This window comes from Varanus komodoensis, unplaced genomic scaffold (genome assembly GCF_004798865.1).
Source record: "Varanus komodoensis strain SLA01 unplaced genomic scaffold, ASM479886v1 scaffold36, whole genome shotgun sequence".
In the NCBI taxonomy this organism is placed as follows: Eukaryota; Metazoa; Chordata; class Lepidosauria; order Squamata; family Varanidae; genus Varanus; species Varanus komodoensis.
The window spans coordinates 9,189,639-9,209,502 of NW_025335873.1; the positions used below are offsets into that span (position 1 = coordinate 9,189,639).

Consider the following 19,864-nt stretch of genomic DNA (forward strand, 5'->3'; position numbering starts at 1 on the left):
ACCCTAACCTGGGGCACACCCCTAACCCTAAAATAGGGATCAAGTTCCACTGAAGATAATGCGATTTTTTACAAGCCTCCTTTGAGAGGGTTTTTCGGCACAGCTCAACATTTCTGCCCATTCTATGCGCATTCCAACCATCAGATCCATGCCAGGACACCTCGTTTTCCTAACCCTAACACTAACCTGGGGCACACCCCTAACCCTAAAATAGGGATCAAGTCCCACTGAAGATAACGCGATTTTTTAAAAGCCTCCTTTGAGAGGGTTTTTCGGCACAGCTCAACATTTCTGCCCATTCTAAGCACATTCCAACCATCAGATCCATGCCAGGACACCTCGTTTTCCTACCCCTAACCCTAACCTGGGGCACACCCCTAACCCTCAAATAGGGATCAAGTTCCACTGAAGATAATGCGATTTTTGAAAAGCCTCCTTTGAGAGGGTTTCTCGGCACAGCTCAACATTTCTGCCCATTCTAAGCACATTCCAAGCATCAGATCCATGCCAGGACACCTCATTTCTCTAACCCTAACCCTAACCTGGGGCACACCCCTAACCCTAAATTAGGGATAAAGTTCCAGTGAAGATAATGCGATTTTGAAAAAGTTTTGAGGGGCTTTTTCTGCACATCTCATCATTTGGGGCCCTTGGGCGATGCTGGGGCGACTGGGCTCATGTGCTGGCAGAGAGGGCTCTGCGTTCCCACTGTGGATCACGTGCTATAGGTCTGCCTCACTACTCTAGCGCTGTCCTGCCAGCAAGATCCATGAGTCCGGGGAGGCCTTCCAGTGGCCGCCCCCTGTGGCTGAAAATCCCCCCTGGAAGAACTCAGGGCCTCATCACTACAGGCTTTTACCAAAACCAATACAGACACACACCCCTGGATGTCTGTGCACAGTTCTTAAAATGTGAGGACTTTTCCGTGTATATGTGTAATTGTTCTTGGTGCGTCCTGGTTTTGCCCTGTCGCAAGCAACTTTGTGAAGGCTGCGGGCCCCGAACACCAGCCCAAGCGTCATCCATGGATCCGCCGGCCTGTCCGGGGGGAGCCGGCTGTTCCGCGACGCAGTCGAGGGGCCGCCCCTTACCTCGAACCTCTCGATGGGGTCTTCCTGCTGGGCCTGCTGCTCCCGCATGGTGTGGTATTCCCGCTCGTATTTCTTCAGCTTCTTCTGGCTGATCTGAAATGAAATGCACCGTCAACAAGGCCATGCTTAACGCCGGGGTGGAAGAGCGTGGGGTTTGGTTGGGGCCTCGCCAACATAAAATGTTGAATGGACCCTGCACACGGCCGACCCAGCGCTTTGCCAAGGGCTGGGCTGCTGGAAAGCTCCTCCGACGGCATCACCCGGCGGAAGGCGGGGGCTTCCAGCCATCCGAGGGGCCTGGCCCTTGCAGGCGCCGGCTCTGCAGCGGTGCCTCAGCACAGAGGAGTGGCCTTTCACGGTATCTGGAAGGGAATGGAAAGGGCTGCCCGATCCCATGGACACATTTCTGCCCCCGGCCACGGCATACACTCCCCACCAGCTCTGGGAGCCTCTGGAGCATGTCTTTCTTTCCTTCTTTAGCAGGATCGTTTTATCTATGAGCAACCCCTCCAGACGACAGAAAAGTGAGCAAAATCACAGAAAGCAGTGTTAGCAAATGAAGCAGAACCAGGAGGAAAATTATGCAGATGCCACTGGGGGCTTTCTCATAGGGAGGCTGGTTCTGCGTTTCCCCGTGGCTCGCTTCTGCCCTGCCCCACAGCGTCTTTCAGGCCAGGCAGGAGCAGAAGGGAAGGCAGGTGAGCAGGGGCCGGCTGACCTCCCAGTGGCAGAGGGGCTTCCTCAGTCCCCCCCCCCACAAAAAACCTCCAGCTTGACAAGAGCAGCCCTCTGCGGAACCACGTCAGACACCTCCAGCTACTGGAAGGCAGTTGGGCCAAAGCGGAGATTCACATAGGACTTGGAAGTGCAATCTGCTCCACGCCCTCGCAATTTGTAGTCAGCAAAGGAAACCCACTTACACACTCCGTCTGCATTCACAGGGAGCGCGCTCGGCCCGATACTGAGGGGGTGTCCAAAGGGGCTTGCCCCACACGGCCTCAGCGGCAGAGGCGCCCATCTCCTTGCCAGTCTGAGCGGAGCCCAACAAGCAAACCCACTTAATGTGGGAAGCTCGTTTTCCTTCTCCTCCGTGAACACCAGAAGCTTTATCAGGGAGGAAGGAGCCCCGGGAAACCTGCCCTCTTGCTCCCTCTAGCGATGCCGAAGCGGAAGCACCACTGCCCGGAAGCCGCAGCGCTTCCTCCATCGGCTCCCTCGGGCTCCCTTTCGGCGCTCCGGCACACGCGGTCAAGGGGGCTGGGCCAGCTCCATGGTCCAGCGGGACGGCAAGGAAGGCCAGCCGAGCTCGCGGGGAGAAAATCGGCCCCTTGTGGCGGTGTTCCCACAGGACACGACGGAGCACGGAAGCAGTTGCGTGCTCGGCAGGGCCTGAGGGGTGCCGCAGCGCCTGCCTCCAGCAGTGGACAGGATACTGAGGAGAGCTGCTGGAGAGCATCTCGAGCCAACCTGATCCCCCTGCCGCCGCCCCATATTAGTCCTGGCCGAGCTGTTAAAACTATGTATTATATTTATATATATTTGGGTATTTTTATCCCGTCCAATTACATTGCGTGTCTCTGGACGGCTTACAAATTTGCATCCAATAAATACGTATAAACCCAAATAAACCAAGAGGCTGACCCACGGGCAGAAGGAACATGATCTTCCCCCACAGTCGCTTGGACTCACACACGTGCATGTGAGACGGGGCCTGGCAGGCCCCACCCAGCTCACCTTCATGCTGCAGGCCAGCTCCATCAGCTTCTTGGCGTTCTCCTCGGAGCGGTACCTCTTGGGCAGCTGCACACGGAAGAACTTGAGCGCACCCTCGAAGTCTGTCAGCAGCAGATCGTCCTTGCTCGTCTGAGAAAGAGGAAAGGAGGCGAAAAGGTCTTTCTTCCTTCTTGAGGGAAAGGATGGGAAAGGTACGGAAGTCTATGGATGGGACACAACTCCTGTGAGACGCTGGACTGACACTGGCATTTTACCAGGTGATGTGACAGTTTTATTTATTTAGCTTCTACACTGCCGAGAAGTCAAAGCGTTCTGCAAGTTTACCATCGCCCCTAAATGGACCCATGGTGCAATGAAAATCGCAAAATTTTCCAGATACAAAGAATTAAAAATTGGGGTTTTTTTTAGTTAACACCTAAAACAGTCTGTAATACAAGACGGACCTGTTAAAAACACCAGATATGGGAACACCCGTGAAGTCATTAGGAAATTTTAGACATCTATAAATGCCTCACTGCAGAGGGCTGCCTTACCCTGGTGTCAAAGGAAGAAAAAGTGAGCACCAGGCAAGCCTTGGCATGGAGATCTTTCCGCAGTCAGGGGGCTACCACCAAGAAGGCCATCCTCTGGGGAGTGGGGCAGGAGGCACCCAGAAGAGGGCCTCCGATGCGGAGCAGTGCCCGCAGGGGGACTGGCTGGGAGAAGCGTTCTGCCAGGCAGGCCCCGGGCTGTGCAGGACTCTACAGGTTAAAACGAGCATTCCGGATCCAGCACAGAAGCATGAGGAGGGCCAGAATTGGGGTTACGTGCTCAGAACTTCTTGTCCCAGGTACTGATCTGGCCGCTGCATTTGGCACAAGCTGCTGCTTCAGAAGCGTTGCCAAAGGCAGCCCATGTAGAGCACCTGGCAGTGACCTGTTCTAAGGAACTGTGAGAGTGCAGGTAACCAAAGCCAGGCCCCCCGTGTCCAGGGAGGGACGCAGCTGGGTCACCGGCCAAAGAAGAAATGTCAGAGGAAGCCCAAGTCCAAGGAGCTCGGCCCCACTGCCTCCACACCAAGACTGACCTCCCCACATGGCAAAAGACATGAGGGAGGGCTGAATTATGGGAACCGGCTGGGCTCCGTCCAGGTACTTACTTTTAGCAATCCGAGGGCAACGTTAAAAATGACGCTGATGCCCTGCAAAGACAGAAAAGGCAGTGAGGGCCGACAGGAATGTTCATGGCTTGCGTCCACTTCCACGCCTCAGGGATCCCCATTAAGGCCGCTCTGTGAAAAGGGGCAGGGGAAAACCAGAAGCTGCGTGGATGTGGGGGACCCAGCAATCGGCCTGGCCTTGGTGGCGCTTCTGGAGCAAGCATCGCCCACCAACACGGCTTTGTGCCGGGCGGGGGGGGGGGGCAGCACGAAGGCAGCACAGCACACGCCTGCCAAGGGCTCACCTGCTGCAGCCCTCTGGACTGGCTCTCCCTCCGCCCCCCCCCCCAGCTCACCTGCCTCCTGGAGGAGGGGGAGGCAAAGAGGGTGAGCAGGCCAGGTCACGGAGGGGGACACCTGAGGAGGGGGGCTTGCCCAAAGGCTGCCAAAACCTGGAGGGAGTGGCGCCGGCACCAGTGCAATCATCCCCAGACCTGAACTGACGCTGCAGGAGCTGGCTTCTGGCCTCCACCCGAATGGCCTCTTCTCCCTTTCCAAGGCTGGGTTTCTGTCCCTCATCGTTGTGAGCCCCAGCCTGAAATTACGCAGGCTGTTTCTGCAGCAGCCGAAAAACTGACGTTGGGCCAGAGGGGCGGCGCTCAGCGGCTCTTTTGGGCTGCAGCAGCAAGCGACTGGGGAGTGCGGGCCCAGCCGGAAAGGGACGGAACAGAGCGCTCCCCCGCCAAAGGGACACGGCAGATCTGGGCCACTTCATGCCGGTCCACGGAGAATTAATGGAAGTGGCTAATTAGCAAGCGAGTAAACAAATGATTAAAATGCCCCCCGGGGTGCTGCCGCCGGGCTGAGATGCCCTTTGCTCCCTTCTCTCTTGCAAGCATGGTTCAGACCTGCTTGCTCGAGCGCTTGCGGCGAGCGGCCCAAAGAAACAATTCACACTGCGTCACGTTCTCACAAAATTTTAGGTTAGCCTCCCCAAATCCTAAGTCAAGGATCAGAGACTAAGGCCGGGGAAAAGGTCGTGGCTCTAATGGGCCCTCCCTTTCCATGTTGTGGGGAGCACAGCCCCCCACTGGACCCCGCTAAACAACGCAGTGGCCAGGGGGAAAGTGCTAATCTTTGTGGAAGATACTGCGAGAACAGGGCACTTCCGGAGGCAGCGACAGGCACGGCCGAGTGGCTCAGAGGAAAGGGCCTGCAGAGGCGGCATGAAGGCATGGAAAAGACGCTCTGGAGGCGCTGGAGGAAGTACGAGCCCTGCCAATTCGTTCCCAGCATTTAAAAGCAAATCTGGGGCTTCGTTGGGCTTAATTTGAGGCAGCCCATGTGAAGAGCAAGTCCTTCAGTGAAAATCAGTGGGACGCACACTGACCAGACCGATTGTTCTCCAGGTTATAAAGAAGCGTGGAAAGCTCTGATCTACCACAGGTAGATAGGATGGACCTACGGACACTCTCCCGTGGATGAGCAGAGCCGAGCATGGTGCACCTTGGGGGCGGGCAGAAAGGAAGATCCCACCTCTTGACTCCAAGTGCTCCTGACGCTTGGCGATGCAGCACAGGCCTCTGGGAGGGCAAGTCCAAAACCCAGAAGCCCACCTTCCGCCTGCGCCTGGTACAACCGTCTCTTCTCCTGTGCCAAAAATTTACTGCTCTTCCTGCGGGCCAAGGACTTCCCCCAGCTCAGGACTCGCGTAGGGGAAAGGCACCCGGGGCCCCTCCCGGCCCCTCTGCCCACAGCTGTTCTGTTTCTCGTGGCACCCAACCGTGTGCCAGCCCTCCTGGCTGCTCATGGCTCAAATGCTCAACATGTTCCAGGACATCTGAATCATTTCCTTCCTGCTAAGGCTGATTATTTGGGCAGGGCCTCCGAGAATTTCGGGGAGGCATAAGAGCTGAGCTCCTTCCACAGCTGCTTAATGTCCAGACCGTGGCAGCAACAATAAGTGGATTCCATGAAGCAGAAGATTAGCATCTGCCACGCAGAAGAAATAACCCAATGACCGGAAGTCATGACGCCGCGTCTACAAAACACTGAAGGGGTTATTCATGGAAAGGGCCGTATTTCGGGAAAGCGCTCGTAACTCTTTTGTTTAAGAGTGCCAGAGAGTGCTCCTCTGGTCCGAGGCAGTGTCTGCAGGGCTGCAGCATGACTCAGAGTCCCAGTGTCAATGCTGGGAGGCTAACCTGACGCTGGGACTCCGGGCTGAACAGGCCCTGCCCTGCCCTGCCCTGCCCTGTTCTCCAACATTGCAAAAGCGACCTTGGAGGTGAGGCCTGTCTGGAGCAGGGAGCGCCTCGCATCCTGCAACGGATGAGCATCATCTTCCGCGTGCAGCAGGTTAGGGGCATCTTCGACAGGTTTTGCCTGCAGAGCTTCTAGTGTGCTCGGTTTTCAGGTTGGGAATCCATCTGAGCAAGGCCTGGGTAACGTCAAAGATGGGACCCCGTGCCCCAGGACTGCGGGTGGCTCCACCTACCTCACACAGCAGCAGGTCGATGATATGGAAGACCATGTAAAGGGGGAATTTGGCCGTGAAAAGGGTGAGGAACCACTGCGACGCGTACATGTGCGCTTCGAGGCTGATATCCAGGAAGTGGCTGTACAGATCAGGAATGTACTCCTCGGGTGGGAAAAAGCAAAGGCAGAACGTCAGGCTGCGGCGAGGAAGTGACGGCGTGTATGTCTGACGACGGCTCCTATACACCGTCCCCCGGGCACGTCTTGGGAACGTGCCGCCTGTGGGAGGAGGCTGGCGAATGGCCTTTACCTGCATGAGGTGCTCCAGCTGGTAGAACTTGCAGTGCAGATCTTCAAAGTTCTGCTTGAACAACTCCCTGAGTCCATAGTCAAACATGATTTTGACCAGAACGCTGAAGGCCTGCTCTTCAGGCATCTGTCAAGGAGAATCAGAGCACGGAGCAGGCGTTTTGTTTGCACTTCCCGGGGCAGGAAGAAGCCCCGCGGCCCCCGCGGCCCCGCGGGGAAGGGCCGGGCGTTGCCCTGCCGAGCGTGCGGAGGGAGCACCCCACGAGCCCGAGGCCCCTCAGCACAGCAGGCGGACGGGGGTCCTCCCGATGCTCCGAGCAGCGGCTCCCATCCGGCCACTCGCCCTCGCCTTCCAGGCGGCCGCACTGGGCACTGCCCAGGTGTGCTCAGGGCCACAACAGCGGGTGCCGCCCCAAAGGCAGGGAGCTTTCAGAAGTCCCAAGGCCTGCCTGGGCTTTCTTCCCCAGAGAGGGAGCACGTGGTCTGATCTTTTTTTTTAACAGTGTGCCAAGGTGCCCCTCCTCATCAAGGCCCGCAGGAGGTACTTCTGGGAGAGTGGAGCCCCACCCCACCCCACCCCACCCCGGCCCAGCATCCTTCCCCTCCTAGAATCTCCAGCTGGGATTCAGCGACTGAGCACCCCATAGCTTCCTTTCGGAAGCGCCCCAGAGTCCAACCGAGGCCGAGTTTTGACTCCGCTTCATAAGGGCAGCGCAGCTCTGCCTGCAGCGAGGCAGAGCAGCACAAAGGAGTTTATTCTCTGGGCCCTCACACCTTCCCCCCGAGAGCAGTGGAACGGCCTCCTCAGCGACCATCCCAGTATTTGACGTGTGTCTGGAATATCTTTCTGCATTCTTCTTGGGTAATGGGGGGTGGGGGGGGGAGAGGATGCTTTTCTGTCAACCTGGCAAGAAGTCTGTTTTTTCAGAGAAGCACTGGGTCTCTCTGTATATTTACTTCTGTCCAGAGGATGGTACAGTCATCCCTGAAAAGAACCAAAGGGCTGGGAAAAAAACCTCTTTTTGTGAGGGAAGAAAAGAAAGACGAATGAGCCGGAAGCTCTGCACAGTGTCATTCGGCAACTGTCAGCAGAGACAGCTTGTTGGGAAAAGAAAACCGACGACAACGTGGAGCTGGTTTAAAAATAACTTTTGGAAATGGCAGAAAGAGAAATCAAGCGTTGGAGGGAAACACAGCACAAAGCATTCTGCGTCTCTGCAGAAGCAACGCGCGGGCTCGACGGGGCTGGGCCACCTGCCAAGCAACGTGCCGGCCACCGCTCCGGCACTCCGGGGCGACAGAGGCCCGGCTCCCTCGCGGCTGCGGGAGAAGGCTTGCGCCCAGCGGCCCGAGGGGCACCCCGACGGCCCGTGGAGCCTCACACAATTCCTGACTGTCCTCTTTCTGACTGCACCTGACAGAGGAAGCCCAGCCACCCCACGCATTGCGAAAAGACCCCAGTTAGACGCCAGGCTGCTCTCCTTGCCTTAGGTATGTCAGCTCTGAGGCATCTTTGGCTCACGTGTTCGCAAGCGGCTTAGAAACACGGTTCTGCGAACATCCACCGTGCTCCTTAAATGAAGCAATCCTTTCGTTTGAAAAGAGGGGAAGGGGAGTGGCGGATGCCATCGCGCCAGGCTGGCGGGGAGCCCTACTGGATGGCGAGAAGCACAGGCGTTCCCCAGTCCACACGCTCACACGCCCTGCGCCACTCCTCCCAGGCCCATCTGCCCCAAGCTGCCCAGCCCAGCACCCGCCTGCCCAGGGTTCAGAAGGCCCACCAGCCCCGAATCGCCTGCATGCGCTCGCTCCTGGGAAGCCGGGGGCACAGGGCGGCACAGGAGCTGCAGCAGAGGTCCCGCAGTCCACCCCGGGACCCCCCCGTGCAGCCTCCTCCCGCTTCAGGACGTCCGGCAGGACTTACGTGCAGAAGCAGCACCGCCGCCAGGAAGGACTGCCCCTGGCAGTAGCCGATCTCCTCATCGTAGACAGAATAGGCCTGGGGAAGGAGAAGGGGAGCGGCAAGGGTCAAGGAGGCGCGGCCGCGGACACCCACCCCTTCCCGCGAGGCCCCCGCTCCCCGAAGTCCTCCTCCAGCCTCGCCTGTGCACCCAGGCCCCGTGAGACGGAGCCCGCTTCTCTCTCCCGCAGCCTCCCCCAGGAGGGCGGCCCTGCTCCTGTCCGGGCATCACGGCTGGGCTGGCAGCGGGGAGACCCGTCCCGGCTCCCCCTACGCTGGGCAGCCACACAGCAGGTGCTCCCCAAGGAGAGCAGGCGCCCCCACCCGGGACAGGGTGGTGCGCTTACACAGCACATGCAGTGGGATCTGCGGGCCCTTCCAGCAAGGCGGGGGCCTGCGGAGACCCTCGCGATTGGGCGTGGTGTAAGGAGAAGCAAGAGAGTCCTCAAGGGCCGGCGTCGGGCCGGGGGTCCGGCTCGGCCCCTTTGCGCCACTCGGCGGTGAGGAGAGGCGTGGGAGGGGCACGCGGCCCACGTGCCCCGGATCTGGGATCTACCCGACTCGCCGGGCTCGCCAAAGAGGCCGGCTGCTGCCAGGCTCCGCGTCCTTCCGAGGGGTCTGCCGCTTTCCAGAGGAACGCGAGCACCCGAGGAAGCTTTTAAGCCACCTGGCGGCCTTTGATTCGAATATCAATTATACACAAGGAACGGGCGAGCGCGCTGCTTTTTTCGGGCCCTGGGCTGCGGCCTACGCCGAGCTCATTGTTTTTTAATGGCGCATTTGGACAGAGCGCTTCGGAGGAGGCCAGGAAGCCGAGCTGCTTCCCCGTGCCAAAGAGTCTCCAGAGGAGGAGAATTCAAAAAGCCGGATCCTCCGGTCAAAGACGGTGAGGGGATCAAAAGCAGAGCACAGCCATTTTTTTGACCTGCTAATTGCCTCCGGCATTTTAATGAGTGGCTTGAATGTGCCTGTCGGCGCCTTATAATGCAAATGAGGAAGAGAAGAAATGCGCTTGAGCCCTAGAGAGGACCAGGGAGGCGCTGCCAATTCCTCTCTGCTTGGTGCCAAACTTAACGCACACATCCTGTGGGTGCTGGGAGCCCACACGATCGGGGGACGTTGTTCCGGCGGCACGCTCTGAGGCAGAGGCCTCTCTCAAGAGGGGCCAAGGGGCCTCGCTCTCCGGCGGCGACCCCCATGGCTCGCCCACGGCAAGGCTGGTGTTGTACAAGGGGACCTGCAAAATGGAGATGCTCCAGGGCCGACACCTGCCTCCCCCACCAATATAACGGCATTAACGCAAAGCTGCTGCAGGACGAACGGCTTGGGCAGCACAGCTGAGTCGCCAGCCGCAGCTGCCGGGAAGTGCTACCCCGCTGCGCGTCTTGCCCCGACCCCTGCCCCAAAGGCTGCTCCCAGGCGGCACAGCTGAGCCACCCCAGGGGAACCCGAGGGGCCCGTGGCCATCCCGTTTTGCCCAGATGCCGGCAGAGAACATCTGCAGCCGGCCCGGCACGCTTCCTCAGCGGCGGTGCCGACGGCGCTCCCGGCCCACAAGGGCTCCAGAGTGGCGCGCGTGCCCCGTACCTTGCAGATCTTGTACAGGGAGTCCTGGCCGTCTCCCCCGGTGTCCTTGAAGTAATCATGGGCAGGGAAGGTCCGGTTGATGTCGCGTGTGATGGCGCTGTCCTGGGGAGACTCCTGCAGGCCGACGACAGGGAAAGAGAACAGGCCGTGAGGGGTGCGGGATGCGGCGCAAGCGTGCGTGGAGGCCGGCATGTGCTTGCCAGGGCGAGCGAGGGCCCGGGGAGGCTGTGCTGCTGCCGACGCTTCTGTGCCGATGGGCCGAATGGAGGTGGTGAAAAGAGAGAGAGAGGCCCCTTTGCCGGGGCAAGCAAGCGCCAATCCAGCACGACATTTTCGGGTCTAAACAGCGAGGCTGGGCGGCGACAAGCTGCCGATTCTTCTCGCTGCGAAGAGGCTTCCCTTCGAACGCGGAAGCCCAACGCCAGCGGATCCGTGCAAAAAGCTGGCATGGCCCAGCACGTTCGAGATGTGCTGGACTACAACTCCTATCACATGCGCCGGCATGGCGCAGGCCCGGGTAGCTGGTGTGATGGGAGTTATGCTCCAGCGTGGCTGAAGAGCACCGCGCTGGGGAAAGCGGAATGCCTGGCCCCTGGGGGTGGGGTGCGGTTTAACACGCCAGAAGTCCACCACCCTTACCAGTCCACGGGGGGCCTAAAAGCGTGGGGCCACGGGTGCCTCCTGCCCCACCTGGCCAGTATCGCAAGCGCCAACCGGCAGCAACGGACCCCTCACAAGGGCCCGGGAGTGGGCTGCGCGTGGGAGCTTGCGTGCAGGCTGAGCCATGGGCCCTGGGGAAGCTGCCCAGGCCCACCCGGCCGTGTGAGGAGGCCCACCCAGCGAGGGCTGCAGAGGGAGCGTGGGGGCTGCAGTCCGGGGAGCCCTCCGGGCCGGGCCGGGCTGGGGAGCCGCTGTGTCCACTGCCACGCGACGGCCAGGATCCCCTTTGCCGCAGCAGGCCATGCCAGCAAATGGGCCCGGGGCCGCTTCCGCCCTCTCCACCCCGCAGGAGAGCGTCTCCTCCGCCAACACGCTCTGTGGCGCCGGCAGCCTGCTCGGGTTCCCAGCTCTGCCCCGGACTTTGCACGCCCCCCAGAGGCTGTCGGGAGACTCGCGCCCCCGTGGCACGGCGCTGGTGTCCGAGTGGGCACTGCCCGGCACGTGGCTCTGGCGCTCGCAGGCAGGGGCACCCTCGTTCCCGCTCCTCTGTGTGCACGGCAGGACGGTCCCCCGAGGCTGCCTCTGGGGCACCCTGGGCAGGGGCGGATGCCCCTCCGCCTGCCACTGCTCTGTGGTGGCGCGTGAAACTTGCCGGCTGGGGCAACTTAAGATGAGCCACATCTGTGGGTCGGCAGGGCCTGCTCCCCCTTAACACCCGGGCGGCGCAGGAGCATCAGGCCCCGACTCTCTGAACGAGGGCAGGCAGAGCGCTCGGCTTGTCGCGCGGGTGGCAAGGGGCAAGGGGGCCAGTGGTCAAACGCTCCCAAATTCCAGCAAGTTATTTTGAGCGGCACCAAATCTGGAGTGCTGTGCCTGGCAGCTTCCGACTGGCAGAGCCTAATGCGCCTGCCAAGCCCGCAGCTGGCGTGCAGCGAGGGAGGGGAGGTGGGTTCGGGAACAGGCTGTTGCCGTGGGCCGCAGCCAGCGAACCGAAGACCGGGGGAGGGCCGCGACCCCCTGCCTCTTGGGATCGGCGTCCTGGCAAGCGGAAGACCCGCCTTGCTCCATGCATCAGCCAGAGAAGGAACAGCTGCAAGGGGTTTGCTCTGCCCGTCCCAGCCAGAACCAGCCTGCGTGAAACCTTTGAACCCGATCAATGGCGGCTGCCCGAGCCTCTTCCCCTCCCAAGCCCCTTTCCTTTTTTGTCCTCCTGTTTGGACGGCCAGCCTGGGGGAAGGGGCGTTCTCATCACGAACCTCTGCAACCTGCTCTGGGGACCCCGATGGGCTGAAAAGTGCAGCAAAATACATTCCAAATAAATAAGGAGCGCCGAGATAAGGCTGGCACCTGCATCCCTCTTGGCTTACAGCTTGGTCATGGGGTTTGGGACCTGCATTCAGAGGGTTGTTTGGCAGCAGGGACATTCAGTTTGGGGACGGAAAAGGGAAAAAAATCTACGGAAATGATAAACTTTTATTATTTTTTTTCAACTGAGGCTGGGTAGTACAAACAAGTGCAACTCGACCATTGTGTAATAAGTCCTCTGCCTCCTATTTTTATACCTTGCTATGAGAATTGGCTGGCCAGGCCAATTCTCAGGCTGCCAGGGGGGCGAAGGAAACCCCTGCAGGCACACGCCCTGCGCAATCTGGGTTGGAAATAGAAAGCAATAAATGGCAGGAAGAAGGAAAGGAGGAAAGGCAGGAGAGAAAGACAGGGAGAGACAGACAGGCCGGCCGATGGACTGCAAGGCCGTTGAGAAAATGGAGAGGGAGGATGTACTGTGCCCATTACCAAAAAAATCCACAGCAGAGTTCCTTGTTGGGGGAGCTCAATGGGAGAAGAACTGGCAGGATTACGGGAGGAACCAGCTCTCCCGCGTTCTGGCGACTTCTAGAGCCCAGATCCATGCTAGGCGCTGCATAACGGAATGCCTGACCCTCTTCTTCTTGAATTTGCCGGGGGAGACAGTGCTGCCAAAGACCTTCTTGAAAGGAGAATGTCCTGGCATGTATACTTGCCAGCCACTGAGTGCTAGTCTGGCTTGAGAGAGTCAAAAATATTTGGTGTAGATTAACCCGGAGCAGCATTACAGAAAACTCGGCAGCCTGGCTACTGCAGTTACCTTAGATGGCTTTTTAAAAAAAGAATTATGACAAGTTCGTGGAGAATGAGGATGGGCTTAGTAATACTATTAGCAAGGGCTTGAAATGCATTCAAAGGGCCACCTCCAGCCCAGCACCTTCTTCTGGCACAGAAAAACTCACGTGCCTCCTTTCCCGTTCCCTCCTCTCCCTGCTCCTGGCATGCCTTGTCTTCTTAGTTTGCTCAGGCTAACTCCCCCTCTTCATTGACGAGATCTGCTTCAGGAGACAACGGTTCGAATCGCAAGATGGAAGGCAGCAATGAACTGTATGCCGTACTGATGGAAATGTATTTCTCCATCAGCAGAACCTCCATATTCTGGGCTTGTCTACCTCTGACTACCAGATAGATGCTCTGGGGTGCAGAGTGCTACCCACACTCCAGTCATGTGACTGGAAACAGAAGACAGCTGCGTGACCACATCTGGAACCCTGCAGGCAGCTCTGGTCTGCTGTACTTCAGAAGGGAAACCGCCGGGCTGAGGAAGGTGGCAGCAAAAGGCCATCAAAACCATCAAGGGGACGCAGTGTCTCCCGTATGAAGGAGGATCGCAAAATCGAGGTCTTCTGAGCGGGAGGAAAGGCGATTGAGTGGAATTATGGATGCCAGAAGATTTGGGATGGAGAGGGAGGAGGACAGCACAGAGTTCGATAGCTGAATTCACTGCCCCAGGATGCAGGTGCCAGGCCCCAGGTGTGGAGGGCTTACGCGGGGATCGGACACATCCACGGTGGAGACGGCCCTCCACGGCTACCAGCCCCAAGGGCTACATGACAGCCAGAAAGGCCACCGTCCACTCAGGACTGCCTTACCATTAGCCAGGTGAGGCGGTCCCTTCAGGTGGCAGGTGCTGGGAGGTGGCGGCGGCAGGACTGTGCGCCCCCCGAGTGAGCCGGCCGCCTGCAAGTGCGGTGCGAACGTTGTCCCCTCCCCTGCCAGTCCGGCCAGTGCGTGGCCCTGCACCGCCTCCTCCGTCACCTGGGTGGGCAGCGAAACGTGCCCACCCAGCCCTGGCCAGCCAGGACCGGGAGCGTTCCTGGGAGGGTGGTGTGGCCCCCTCCTGCTGGCCGGGTTCTCTCTGCGGCATCTGGCTGCTCGCAGCGGGAACCGAACGCTCGGCCTGATGGGCCTTCCGTCCGGTTCAGCCGGGCCCCAACAAGCCTTCTTGGACAGGCAGGGTGCCGCCCAGGGCCAGCCCCATCATCCCGGCCAGCTTGACCTGGGGCAGGTCCAGCAAGCCGGTTCCCAAAACAGCTAGTTTTGTATGGAAGCCATGGCCAACCTCTAACCCAGGAGCATTCCCATGAGTTTATCATCCATGTGCCAGACCGGGGCGGGGGGGGCGGGGGGGGGGCTGCCCCACAAAGCCACCCAACTTTATTTCCGGAAACTCCAATTACAGACCAAAGGGGCATTTTCCACTGAAACAGAAATACTACTCAGAAGAACTGTGCAATCGATGGCCCCTTGGTCACCTTTCCCAGGCAGCGAAAATCCTCTAAAAGCAGCCGGGATTATCGGGCATCTCCTTCTGCCTGTTCTTGGGTTCCATGTCAGTGAGATATATTTTAATAGGATACTATGCTGCTTTCCTTCTGAATGCATGTTATCCTCTTGGGAAACAGGAGTGAAGAAAGAGGCTGAAATCCAGCACATACGCATGTCTCTCTTCTGTCTTGGAGCGGGGAACGCTGACGAAAACCACACCTGTGCAGAGTTTTCATCCCACTAATCCCACGCATGCACACAAACACCAATTGTTAGGAACTGTATATGGGTACTGCAGTTATGTAGTTACAGAAAGGTTTCATGCAGGTTCTGCTGAATTCTTCAAAGTCATGTCCAATTCGGACCAGGTAAGAATGATCAGTCAGCAGCTACGGGATACAATAAAGCTCCAATATGATATGAATTCAGGCCAAATATGGCAATAAATCCGATTCTAAAAATAAGAGTGAATCCCCAAGTGATAGCCAGCCTCTTCAGCTGGGCTTGTTTCCTTTTAGGGCTTCAGTTTCCCACAGGAAAAATCATAAGTAGGCACTTGGTGAAAGAATAAAAAAAATAAAAATCAAAGCTCTCCTGACTTTGTGCATGGATCCGGCACAACTTCAACGGAAAATGCCTGGTCACTGTTTTGATGCCAGAGGCAAAAACGTGGCAGCCAAATTTATCTTGCTGGACATTTAAGGAGGAGAATGCGAAAAAGGTAAAAGGGAAAATAAGAAAGAAGTCACTTGTGTGTCGCTTCACTCATGAGTTTAAGCTGCTGGACACGGCAGCAGGCCGTGTGAAAAAGCAAAGACAAGGAAGGGGCTCATGTCCGATCGACTGAGAGTACTAGTGCTTCCACAGTAAGGGTACAGATGTGGAAAGGGTGCCGTCGCACATGGAAAACAAAAACGCCACGCACCCATTTGGCGGGGTGGCAAATCTGCCGCCTCAGAAGTTGCCCTGTGGGACTGAGTCCCTTCCCAAGTCCTGCACGGCCGGATGCTCACGCCAAGGGCCTCAACGGCATCCCAAGTGAAAAGGCAAACTGTACTGTAGGACGGGGTCAGCGCGGCCAAGTTTCCTCCATGGCCAAGCCGCCTCGCTAACACGGGCCTGCCTCGCAGGACGGAGAAAAGTCGACTCGGAACGCGCTTTGTGAGATAGGTGCTGAGCCACCGCAAGTGCCACGGCTGCCGGCCGCAGCCCTGGAATCTCTCGCCACCCGCTGCGCTCGCTGGGGCTCGCGGCAGCTGCGGCAGGGCAGCGTCGGAAGGGCCTCACGCGCCCGATCCTCCGCCGAGCACGCTGTCCCGGGGCAGAGGAGATGCAGGCCCCAACTGCCTCCCTGGCTTGCTGTGAGGATGCACGCCGGAGTTCGGTAGGAGAACCAGGAACACCACCTTGAGCTCCTTGCAGGAGAAGCAGAGTGGGAGGTTGGTGGCTACTCCAGGAGGAGTGAAAATGGCACCGGCCACCCCTCCTCCTCTCTCAGAGGAGAGGCTGGACTGTAGCCCTCGGCAGTGCACCAGGGTCAAGGCGTGCCTTTCCCCGCACCAGCGCGAGATCCCAGCCAGCTTCGACAGGGCAGGAAACACAGCAAACGACTGCATTACACAAACTGGAATCCAACATTGGGTGCACTTCACCAGTCATTTAATATCTGGATACGCGTGTGAGTGTATCTGTCAGCTGAGAGGCGAGTTTTGCTGCAGCAGAGCCAAAATAATACTATATTATGCTCTCTGACCTCTCGTCCCTCGTTTCCCTTCCCTCCTCTGCCGTTCAGAGTCTATTTTTAAATTGTAAGCCCCCTGGGGCAGGGAACTGCCCAACCTGTTCTTTGAAAAGCATGGTTTGCATAGACGGCAAATAACAACCGTGGCAGCCGCAGCGGCCATAACGCTTCTCATTTCCCGGGTGGACCGAGCAGCAACCTTTCTGCCTCGGGCCTGCCAGGGAGGATCCCTGGCACTTCTGGGCTTCCCTCGTCCGCTGTTCCCGCCTCAGCCCCTCCATGCCCCACTGCAGCCTCTGCAAGCAACGGGTGCTTCGGCGGTGGCCCTCCCCACCAGAGCCAGGCAGAGGGGGAAGCCAGGAGCTCCGTGTTGGCACGCCACGTCCTGCCTGCAGTGGCCCAGCTCCTGCGCGAGAGGGGGCCTGGCCAGGCGGGTGGGGGCAGCCAGCCATGGGCCTCTGGCACCGCTTCTCCCGGGGAGGGATGCCCAAGCTCAAGTATTTCACTCTGAGCACAGCCTCAGCCCTACCCTCTGCAGGAAGCTCTGCATGGATTGGGGGAAGGGATGCGCTGTTCAAAGCTTTTCCAATAATGCAGGAGAGCCGTCTGGATAGTTGCTAATGTGACGGATCGGATCCGTTCCTGCCGATAGAGAGACCCCGAAGAGCACGAGGCCGCGTGGCTCAAGACAGAAGGAAAACAGCTCTTGCACCAAAGCACTTGATTTCTACTAATGGGGCACAAAAAGCCAAAGCCAGGCAATTATTGTCAAAAACACTCCGCAGATCAAAAGCACGGCTAGCGCTAGACACGTATCAAAGGAGGTTTCTTCCCACTGCCTTCTTCCCCAAGGCCATCATGCTACCGCCAGCGCACTGAGAAATTAGCTTTCTGGAAGTTTTGGTGCAGAGTTATTCCAGACATCCTGATCTCCCTCTCCCTGCCTGGAAAAGTGACTCTGCGTTTCATTTCCCCTAGAATAAATAAGCTCACAAAAGGGGTTGGGGGGAGAATCTGCTTTCCGTCAAGCTGTCACTACACACTCCATGTTTAAAACCGAGGCCACAGACAGAAATGTTTTCTAGTTGCATCTGTCATTCCTTTAGAGGACAGGGTTTCTTTTAAATACCCACTCATTTCATTTCCCATGCGTCCTCACAGGCGGAGACCCCCAGCTGGTTTAGGGCTACTATTGACCACGCAGCATTGACCCAACCTGCAGCGCAAGGCGTCCCCTGGCGGCTCCCGCACTCTGAGTTAGGCCATGCCCGGGGTGGGCCGCTAATTTTCCTGTGACTCTCCCACCAGGATCTCAGGCCTTGCTTCGAGGAAGCCTCCCATTCTCCCGCAGTCCAGCCCGGTCACGCCAAATCCACGGACAGGCTGCCTGACAAAGTACACTTTGCCCGCAAAAGCCGCAAGGCTGTGGGTGGACAAAAGGAAGACCGCCGGGTGCCTGGGCCTCCAAAGCCCAGAAGGCTCTGCCAGAGCGGCCAGGGATGCTCTCCCATGGCTTGAGGAGCCGTGTCCTGCCCAACATGCGCACAGACAGTCGGGGGGGGGGGGGTTGCAAAAATGCTTCCATGCTTTCGAAAGCACCCTTCCAGAGAAGGCCTCCCTTCCTATGGCACAAGACCCCGCGGTGTAGGCTTGCCCCATCTCAAAGGGGCCTTCCCAGATGCTTGCCCGCACACGGCACCTCCCCAGCCGGCGCGCTTAATTGCTGGGGCGCGTGGTGTGCTGCAGCCCAACCGGTCTCGAAGGCGCCAGACCGAGGAAGGCCCGTCCTCCCACCATTTTCTTTGACGGTCTGTCTTTTCCCTGGGTGCTTCCAACTGAAAGCACCCAAGATGGCCAACCATTGAAAAATAACCAAATTCAATGTTTAAAAGACAATTAAAAACACGCGCAAGTGGAGTGTTTGGGGTGGAGGAAGCAGATAGGGAAACCTCGCTTTCTCCCAGTACGAGATTCCAATGGAGTCATCCCATGAAGGTGGCTGGACGGAAACATAAATCCAGTCAAGGGAAGGACTTTGTTACCCAGCGCATAGTTGAACTAAATAATCCGCTCCTACAAGATGCAGTGCTGGCCACCAATTTGGACGGCTTGAAAGGGGACTGCACACGTTCAGGGAGCAAAAGGCTCTTGGTGGCCAGCGATCCCAATCCCTGCACGCTGGCTGCGGGGCACAGCGGCTGCTGGGGAGCATGGGCAAGAGGGTGCTCTGGCATGCATTTCCTGCTTGCAGGTCTCCTGTGGGCAGCTGGCTGGGCCAACGCCAGGCCAGACGGATCAGGGCCTTCCGGCGCTCTTCACAGCACAGGCTGCGAGGGGCGCAAGACAGCCTGACCCAAGGCCTGCCCGGAGGAAAATCACACACTTGGCTTGCCTCGACGAGGAGCCGCGCGGCCGTCCCGCCTTCCCGCAGATTCTGAGGGATGCCCAGCAGGCCCTTGCTGGCTGATCGAAGCAGACGGGCGAGTCGGAGGAAGCGCAGCCAGCCTGCTGGTGGGCAGAGGGTGGGCAGGGATTTCTGCCATGAAGCGTCGGCCCGAGCGTGGAGAATGGCTGCCCATCTGACAAGCAGCATGGAGCAAGAGGAGAAGGGCAGCAACTGGCTCCCTCAGTCTTCTTCCATGAAAAGAAATGAAGCAGGTGCGAAGGTACTCCTGACGTGAGAGGCCAAGGAGGAAGGAGACATGGGAAGATGCTCGGCACAGATGAAAGGCTGAGGAGGAGGGAACGCGCTCCCCGTTCCCTAAGTTGTTGTGCAGGCCAGAGAGGATGCAACCACTCAAGGGCAGCGTAAGCACACAAGTATCAAACGACCCGGGCCATAACGTGGGAAAGACCACGGGGACGTGAAACTCACAGAGAAGCAAGCCAGCCCACAACATCGGACTCTCTCACTCTCAGCCTTCCCCAGCCAGATGTGCCGGGCCACAAGCCCCAGCATCCCCAGCCAGCAACGGCCCTTCCTTGCTCTCCCTCAAGGCCTGGTGTCTGATTCCCCCCAGAGCCACACTGAAGCCTTCGTCCTCCTTGGCGGCAGGACACAGGTGGGCCCCGCCAAGGGTCTCCGGGCACTGGGCACCGCTCCGCGACGTCCCAGAGGCTCCGTCCAATGGCTGCAGAGAGTCACTATACAGGCTATTGTAGAGCGTAACTCCGTGGGCCAAGCACACACAGGAGTGGGGAATCAGGGTTTTGGGGTTTAACGGCTGAACCAGGCTCCACAGTCGGGACACTCAGGTTTGCATCCAAACAGCCAGCCTCTACAATGGCCTTCTCCAACCTGGTGCCTTCCAGATTTATTTATTTATTTGAAACATTTCTATGCCGCCCCCATCACAACAAAGCCTCGGGGTGGCTCGCAACAGACGTAAAAATACAATCAATAATTTAAAAACTGGTACCATCTCGGCTATATATTAAAATCTATAAATACAATAATAATAAATTAACAGCTAAAATAACTTTTAAATAAAAGGGTCTTCGCCTGGTGCCGAAAAGCGAATAAAGATTCGCTT

At 58.1% G+C, this 19,864-nt stretch overlaps 1 protein-coding gene across 6 annotated transcripts in view; it reads right to left on the minus strand.

Moving 5' to 3' along the window:
* Nucleotides 1-19,864, minus strand: part of RABGAP1 (RAB GTPase activating protein 1) — a 58,951-nt gene that overhangs the window by 5,738 nt on the left and 33,349 nt on the right. For all 6 annotated transcript variants that reach the window (XM_044439759.1, XM_044439760.1, XM_044439762.1 and 3 more), the window contains 7 exons: nt 10,298-10,411; nt 8,675-8,749; nt 6,752-6,877; nt 6,461-6,604; nt 3,964-4,005; nt 2,826-2,954; nt 1,092-1,184 (listed from right to left, as the gene is read on the minus strand). In XM_044439759.1, coding sequence (XP_044295694.1) covers nt 1,092-1,184; nt 2,826-2,954; nt 3,964-4,005; nt 6,461-6,604; nt 6,752-6,877; nt 8,675-8,749; nt 10,298-10,411 — 723 coding nt within the window. The remainder of the gene's footprint in view (nt 1-1,091; nt 1,185-2,825; nt 2,955-3,963; nt 4,006-6,460; nt 6,605-6,751; nt 6,878-8,674; nt 8,750-10,297; nt 10,412-19,864) is intronic.